General features: G+C 49.3%; 1 protein-coding gene across 2 annotated transcripts in view; it reads right to left on the minus strand.

Moving 5' to 3' along the window:
• Positions 1 to 1,980: 1,980 nt before the first annotated feature.
• The window catches only part of LOC128880249 (5'-3' exoribonuclease 2 homolog), a 29,187-nt gene continuing 22,431 nt past the window's right edge, over positions 1,981 to 8,736 (minus strand). The window contains exons 16-17 of one of the 2 annotated variants that reach the window (XM_054130117.1): positions 3,545 to 3,774; positions 1,981 to 3,251 (exon numbers count right to left, since the gene is read on the minus strand). In XM_054130117.1, the coding sequence (XP_053986092.1) occupies positions 3,204 to 3,251; positions 3,545 to 3,774 (278 nt within the window). In that variant the 3' untranslated portion in view covers positions 1,981 to 3,203. Of the gene's footprint in view, positions 3,273 to 3,544; positions 3,775 to 8,736 lie in introns of both variants that reach the window. The other variant, XM_054130116.1, reaches the window with a different exon arrangement.

The following is an 8,736-nucleotide window of genomic DNA, read 5'->3' on the forward strand; positions in this document are numbered from 1 at the left end:
GGGAGCTTGCGCCCGTATGGAAACCGGAGTGAACGCATTACACGCAAGCGACGACTCGTACTCGATGAAGATGTAAGGGCCGCCATTGTGTCCTGCACCGTCGAGAGAACTCGAGACCAAAGAGAGAGAGAGAGAGAGAAGGAGAAAGTATACACGCAGACGCTGGAGGGGCGTACGTACGTAACGGGACCGCAACTACCATCGCAGGGGTAGATCTCGGCGCGGATAGTGCTTTATTTCATCAAAGGGACAACAAGGAAGCCGAGATAACGCCGCATGCTTCACAGAAAGGAGCACTTCGGAGCTGGAGGAGTATGCGCGGCACGCACGTCGCGCTCGATGATCCATAATCGTGTGCAGACGCAATAACCACGCTCGAGATGCAGTCTCCGCGGAAATTCCTCAAAGAGGAACGTCTCCTGAAAGAAACCTGGCATCCTCTCCGCGTCGACGAGTCGGGAACCTGGTTAGAAGCCGTCTCGAAACCTCGAGAATCGGATAGCTTCTACTTCGTAATAGTAGCGGTACAATCCCAGCTACAAAATTGCGCGCGGTATTTAGATCAGAGAGAGAGGGAGGGAGTAGGCATAAAATAGTGTGAGAGCGGAGTTCCAGGGAACGGAAGGGTTGTTTACACTCAGCCATGCGGGCTATCGGAAATATCGGCTTGGATCGCACGGACCGGATAATCTTATGCGGGTAATGCACATTAAATTGGCCGCGAGGAGCACAATGCGTGCCGATACGCTAGATGTTCATCGTTCGGGATGATCACGATCGGTCCCTCTGACTATTTAAAAGTCTTCGACTGCGGACTTCGACTGCGGACTTCGACTTGCGCAAGGGACAAGTTGCTGTAAGGCAGTCTTAGCTAAAGACTTTCCTCTCTGCGAAAGGTTTACGAATATTAAACGGTAGCTTCACTGACGCATTGAAGAATATTTAACACGCGTATCGGCTTGGTCTGATACGCTCGCTGCATTCGACAGTCGATACAATTTCGTACAAATATAATTATCGATGCCCGTATCAACTGTCCGGTGTAAACTAGGCTACTCTTAAATGAATAATGGTAACAAAATTTTACGCGCGACGAGTATACTCGTTAAAAACACGCAGTGCGGGCGTCAGGTATCCGAGACGGAGTCGCTGGCACGAGGTTGGCTCGGTTAAAAAAATCCAGCGTCTCCGCTGCTCGATGGAAGCGTTCTATACAGTGTAGGATCCAGATTTCAGGGTGACGATAGAGGAGCCAAAGGGAGTAGAGAGAGAGAGAGAGAGAGGGGTAGAACAAGAGCGCTGCTCGCTATTGTTTTCTCGAGTGGTACTCGCTGGTTCAATGCTCGGCCGCTCTGGTAGACCGGTACCAGATGTACCCGACCGCCTGGTTTCAACCGTGATACCATGCCACGCCATTCGCGCCGATTACGCTTTCCAATTTCCCAAAATGTTCGCATTGTTCGGCCAGGGTTCGACAAAGAGTTTTCGGTCTGTGCCGCTGGAAACTGCTTTCATTTGGCCAGCCGAAAAGACTCGCGAGGCGAAGGTGTAGAATCAACGAGATCATGGCCGCGGCACTCGACGCTGACCACCCTACACCGGCACGCCATCTTGCTTACTTACCGGAGCGCGTAAAATCCTGGCTCCAAACGGTATCTAACAAATGGATACATTCGTACCGATGAATGCATAACCGATAAACGAATACAGGGAAATTTGAGTAGTTGTGGTGGCTTTGGAGAAAAGGAAGGAAGCGTTTCGTTCTGGGCCCGTGCTTTAGACACCGGGATGTTTGGAGTCGATGGATATTAGACGGGACCGAGTGCCTGTGAGAAAACTCGCGGTGTCCGTCTCTCTAACAGGAGGTGCCACCACAGTTTTTATTTCAATTTTGATCCTACTTACCAGCTCCCGAAGCTGTAACGCGTATCCTAGGCGAAGACTGCGAAGGATGGTTTGGTCGGGGAATCCAGTCGAACGTAGAACCAATTAAATTATATTTGTCTCAAGTGCATACGATACAAAAAAATGTTCATGTGATGTCGTGCGAGTCGTTTACAGGGAAATTATACAAGTATCCCTTTCGGTCGGTTGTGCACAGACGACATGAATAAAGAACAGACACGAGGTACGTTCGATGCTCGAACCTGCAATCAAGTACACGATTCAGATTCGATGCCGAACGAACGTACGATAACATACATCGAATCGCGTTATTAAAATCTTCGTCGACGAACGGAATTTTTCTCGTCCTGAAAACTAAACTTAAGATTATGCTGAACGGCTGCGAGAGTCGACGATACACGCGGTGAATTCCGAATTGTATCGACTCCGGTCGGAACGAAACGAGTCCGTCGTTCGAGATCGCTCTCTTTTTCGTATCTTTAATTGTTACTTCTTATCTGGATACAGAGACTTTGCCTAGCTATGCCCGGATGTCTTTTGTACGATCTCGAAGGACCAATGGACTCCGTTCCGACAGTGGTCGCTAAAATATACGATTAAATTCCACGTTTCCAGATTGTGCTCGCACGAACGTTGCTCCCGCTTCTACCTAATCGTCTGCAGCGACGGAGCAACCCTCCGCGGAACCATTTAATATTGTACATTCTTCTTCTTTTTTTTTTTTTTTTTTTTTTTTAATCCTTGCCTACACAAATGTTCATATAAAATTACATCATTCGATACACTCTTACGCCGCTAACTCGTGAGTAATAACTGCCTGCACTGGCCGCGTCGTGCATCCGTTTTGCGCGCCGTGGAATGGAATCATTTCTTTGCAATGTCGTGCTTCGCAGCGAAACCTGGTAACGATCGATCGGTCTCCTTACGACGTACAAGGGAAGGATATCAGGATCGATGCAAGAAGGGTACAAATCGACTCCATTTCACGGCGTTTCGATTGCCTAAATGTTGCTAACGTTTCATCGAGGAACGTTCACGATAATCTCGTTGAAAATGATGTGTACGAAACGTAACGCTCGTGATCCGAAGAACATCGGGGAATCGATGCGTATTGCACGTTTAAAAGGCTCCGTTAGGTGAACGGATACGGAACAGTGCGGTCATTTATTGCTCGCCACGAGACGATTACTCCTGGTCCTAACGATGCTTTCGCGATCCTAGGCGACCGCGCGAACGTGAATCTTTCCCATAAACCTGACCTTGCGACCGCGACGACGAACACGATGGTGTTCCAACGTCTACCGTCTCCACCCTCCCCTGTTGCCGCTGCTTCCGCTACCGTTTCCCTGGTAATTGGACGAATAATTCTATAACACCGGAAGGAACGTCTTGGTTAACGAATTTCATCATTTTCGGAGGTCTGTTCGCTGCGAACGTGGACTGGTAAGGTCGATCTAAAGGCTTCGAGGTCTGAAGGAATTGCTGAATAAAATTTTACTCGACGTTGGGGACCACGACGAATCTAGGCTAGATCCAAAGCAATTGTAGAATAAAAACTTCGCTATGGCAGAACGGGTGAAAGTTACTTTTTGGGAACACGACGAATTCGGGACTATTGAGCGACGAGTACGAGTCTTACCCGTTGCTGATGATAGCTATTGTTGTACTGTGAATTCTGATAATTGTTCCGGCCGTACTGCTGAGTGCTGTAGTTGTTGCGCTGCGCGTATTCCGGGTGCTGATAACGTGGCTGCTGATAGGCGTGGGGTGTGGCGCCGTAGCCCCTTGCCCATGGTCCAGGCACGGAGCCGACCTGGCTCGATCCAGCGCTCTCGTAACCCCCGCTTTGGTAGTCGGAGCTCTGGTAACCTGAAATTTCAATATCACTATGGTCAGTTTTATACTTTCTCGTGGAAATAGGCTGAGAATAGAAATAGGCTACGAACTAGGAGTAGGTCATCTGATAGACACGCGAGAGAGAACCACCGTTGGTACACGCCGTCCGATGTGGACATATATGCGTGCGACACGGGTGGTACACGCCGGCGTGAACGTGTTAAACGATAGGCTTCATGTTTCCAACTCAATTCTCCGTTACAAATATGCACGTGAATAAATTTCACACATGTATATATCTACAAATAGATATTTATATAGAAACACGAAGCGTTCGTTTAAATTAAACGAATATTTTCAGTAAATATAGAGGGTACGAATACTTATGGCACTGACTGCAAGCGTCGATGAAAACGAATCTATACGCGATAAATGTTAGATTCTACAGCATCGAGAGAAAATATTATAGTAATATTATAGGACCTCTTTAGTCCTAGATTTCCAGTAAAATAAATCCATGTAAATAAATTCCATTCTGAAATAAATGTTCCGGGGACCCGTCGAAGCTTCCTCTCCTTTAAATCCCGATTAAAAACCAGCGACCTTCCCCTGTCAGAGATCCTGATATCCTCGCGACCTATAATTCCCAATCGTCCGCGAATCTGTGGACGAAGCTTGGAAAATAGTCGGGCACGGTGGACGAGTATCGAACACCTTCCGTCGGTGGAAACAACGGTCTCGACGAGGGGCGAAACGCTGGCGTAGGTGAATGGGCCGGAGCGTGGCGGCGCGTGTCCCGTGTTCCCTCGAATAATATGTAAACGCGCGTGCACACAGCTCGGAACGTCGAACGGAAGACCGAACGGCGGGGCTGAGTGTTTGTCAGCATCGCGAAACGTCATAATGGAGCCTCCGATGCTAATAACGGATTTTCGAAAGGGCAATACGCCGCGTGTCTCGCGCGGCGATCACGCACGCACGGAAGGAGAGACCGCTATACGGGGTGGAACGACCGAACCGGGCTTGAAGATACCTTTTGGTAAGTTGAAGGACGGTGTGGGAGTCGGGGAAAAATAAGACACGGAGATTCGAACCTCGGATTCGCGATCGATCGCTACTCTTACGCGACCAATTCCGCACCTTGCGACTCGCGGTGTCGTTTGACTCGTTATTCTTGGTTAAAGGGGTTGTTTTCTTCATAGTTGGAAGGAATTTTATAGTCGATGGAACGATGAATTCTAGGGTTGAAAGCCTGAAGGAACGTCCCCGTTTCACAACAAGTTGGTTCTGTCACCTAGATATCTTGGAAATGATCGAACTACGTGATCTGTTTCTAATGGGACACCCCGTACTTGCTACCGTCCCCCGGGACGAGTCGAGTCCCAGCACGCCCACGCGAATACAACTGGAGATCGGAACGGGGAAAAGAGGGAGAGACGGAAAAAATTGGAAGCACGACGTAACGACGCCGCTGACAAAAGAACAAAACGGTTACGGTGCCTCCCCCAGGAACGCTTTGAGTTCCTCCCCCTCCCTCGTGTTTGAATATTTATAAACTAACTCGATTTCGAATCGCGAGATCATGCTTTTTAACGGAGCGAAGGGGGTAGAGCACGAAACGAGAGGAGTCGACGTGCACGCGGGGGAGACGGGCAACCGTTTTTGTTTGATGTATCGCGACGAGTGGAAATCAATTTTAATTGAATTGATCGTAAGCTCTTCCGCTGAGGAGTCGCGGCTCCGAGTCCCTTGGTCGCTTCCAGGGAAACCGTAACGAATCGTTTCGGTGAATCATTCATGTATTCGTTATCTGATATCGCGTATTTAGCCAAGGGACCATCGATCCACTTGTTCCAGTTAAAAACTCGGAATCGTCTACACTTGACCGCTACCGACTGCCGACGCGTGCCTCCTCGATGGCTTCGTTCGATTGATTCGATCGTCTAATTCCGACGATATACAATTTTCTGTCTATCGAAAAAATTTGTCGAAATTAAACGATAGACTCGTTTCTCTCGACTTGCTACAAAATTCCCTGACTTTTCCCTGATTTCCCTGACCAGTGGCCACCACGTGTATATCGTAACAGTTTATTTTGAATGGAGTCTCCTTTAATTATAATTACAGCGACACTTACCATAGACCTGGGCACTTTCGAACGCCCCTGGAATTACCATTTAAGGGTTGAAGCTCCGTCAGCTTTCCGCACCCCAAGTTCCAAGGATTCGCAGACTATCACTGACGCATGATAATCGTATAGTTTGGTTCAATCGAGCTCGTAATGGGAGGCGGCAAACACCGTCAATATTATCGAGGGTCGAAGGGGGTGGTCCCCGTTACAGAGTCCAGGCTGTCTCTACTCCACGGAGCAGCAGCAGCAGCAGCAGCAGCAGCAGCGATCGTCTCGTCTCGCTCGCCGCGGCAACAATAACATCCCCCGTGGATCCCAACCCCGAAACGAGAGGGGCCCCCACGGTAATCCTCACCCTCGCCGGAAAAAAAAGGGCCACGGTTTCGACAGTTTACACGTCGGATCATCCCTCGTTATTGTTGCGTTTATGATAATAGCAGACTGCCAACGCACGCTCCGGCTGACCGCTTCAACCCCATCGCGGGGAATCGTTACTACGCTCAGGTATTTAATTAGAGCCTGCCGTCGACGCGAGTTAGGGGTATTAATTTCTCTTTGGGTGAGGCATAGTACTTCAACAGCGAACGGATCTTCCGGAAAGAACTATCGTTTTAAATGATAAAGGCGAGGAATTTTGCATCGATTCCGAGCCTACGCAAAAACTCATCGCTACGAGATACCTAAATCACAGCTTACAGTAAAATATCAACAACAACGAATCCCTTTAACAGGTTAAATAAATTGTAATTAAATTGTGATCATTTACGTGGTAATTACGTACCAATGACCTCGTAGTTGACGCGACCTTAAATAAAGTAATTAAAAAGAAAGAAAACGTTTACATCGATTCGTCCCTCTCGTAGCAATCTCTCTATCGAGCTAACACCCGGATTCCAAAGATGAATTCTATTGGCCTCGGCGTTAAATGTCCACGTTCTTGTCCCGAATTCGGCATCGTTTTGCGACGAAACGAGCTAAAATTGCAACGTTCACCGCATCGTATCGCGACGTACACGAGGATCCGCGAGGAGTGGCGATTTAATTGGAAAGTCACGGGCGTTCGTACTCCCGAAAAAAAAAATGATTTAAAATGGCGGACAATTAATTACAAAATGAAAGCTCCGCCTGGTCGAGCCGCGCGAGATTGTATTGGAAAGCTGACGAGAAAGCGACGCGAACGGAAGAGGAGAGAGAGAGAGAGAGAGAGAGAGAGAGAGAGAGAGAGAGATTCGCTCATATGTAGGTAGCATACGCGCTGTGTGTTGCCTATCCGCCATGGGTATTGGATTGGATTGGATCGCCGCGTCAGCAATACAAACACTCCAAGTCTCGATGTGGGTCGGCCTCTCCCGTTCCTGTTTCAAACTGAAATTACACTTTCCCGTCCGATCCGTCGTTCCCCGACGCCCACACCCTCCCAACCCCCTCTTCACCCCCCCTGGCGTTGTCCTTTCCCATCGAGGGGCCAAGATTTTCGTCAGGTTCGGAGAACGCGAGATTATTAAACTGTTATTCCTCCGACCGATCCGAGGTTTCGGCGATCGTCACTTTTGCTGAACACAGAGAAGGACTTGGAGGATACGAAGCTCCCCCTTCCCTCCCCAAAATTCGTCTCTAAAATTAGAAATGAAAGGTGCTGTTTCGCAGGCGCGTATGAAATCTCCAGCCAGTGAAAAAGACCTGTGCGGGCGCGGCAGGGAAATCGAAACCCTTTAGCCGCGCTTTCCTCGAGAGGCGAGACCAACCGACTAACTCGAATGAAAAGGCACCAGTGCTCGGTAAGAGACACTTCGTGCACGCTCCTGCTGACGCGTATCCGACCACGAAAAAAGGAAAGAAAGAGCAAGAGAGAAAGGGAGAGGACGCTTATTTAGCTTTACCTTTTACTTACACGTGCTGTACAATGTTTACCTACACCCACCTAAGCATATAAGATTGGAGGGACTGCTCGAGAGAAATAATGTTTGCGCAAGAAGAACGGGATAGCGATTTCGATATGTAAAAAGGAACGAGGGTCAAGGTTGACGCGTATCCGACTTTCGAACGTGGACGTCGCGGAGATTGTTTCGAGCATGGCGAAATTAACGCGCGCGGCAACTGCCTCAGCTCACAGAGTGCCATCGTCAAAGTCATCGCTGGCAATAGCGCGTTACAAGAGTCCATAAACAGAGAAAAGTGGGTTCCATCCGAAATGTGTCGCGAGTACCCCAACCAGAAGAACAATGAGCAGCCGCGCGTTCCCGATCGAGGAAGTTGGCAGCCTGTACAAGATGGCGCCAGTACTGGGAGTACCACTCGGGCGATTTCCGGCGGCTTTGTTCCGCGCGGCACTCGTGCACACGGGGGTGTGTTCGATGAAACTCGAGGCTCGAAGGCGCGTTTTTCAGCCGTTGGTGTACCAGTTTACGTGCGTGCGCGAGATATAAAGAGGTTTTTCTTCTATGAAGCCAGTTAGCCAACGAACCGGTAATTCCTCCACCGTTTCTCCTCCCACGGGCCTCTCTTCGCTCCCCTTCGACTTCCTCTCGCGGAGCTTTCTCGCGCTTCGACTTCTTCTTCTTCGTCTTCATCCTCTTTTCTCCCCTCGCCCTCCTCCTCCTCCTCCTCCTCGTTTATTTGCCGCTGCCGAGCATTCATTCTCGCCTTTGCGCCGAGAAGAAGAAACGAGCTGGGTGCAGCTCAAGATCCCTCCCTCCACCTCCTCGTCCGTCCCCTCTTCTTCTGCTTCTCTCTTACCATTTTCCCTGTTCCTCTTTTTAGTCGCCAGTAATGGAGGCCCTCGAAGCCGGCCCTTCTAGCGCCTCGACGAGCCAGCCGACGAAACGAAACGAAACGAAACGAAACGAAACGAAACGAAACGAAAC

This window comes from Hylaeus volcanicus, chromosome 7 (assembly GCF_026283585.1).
Source record: "Hylaeus volcanicus isolate JK05 chromosome 7, UHH_iyHylVolc1.0_haploid, whole genome shotgun sequence".
Classification (NCBI taxonomy): domain Eukaryota; kingdom Metazoa; phylum Arthropoda; class Insecta; order Hymenoptera; family Colletidae; genus Hylaeus; species Hylaeus volcanicus.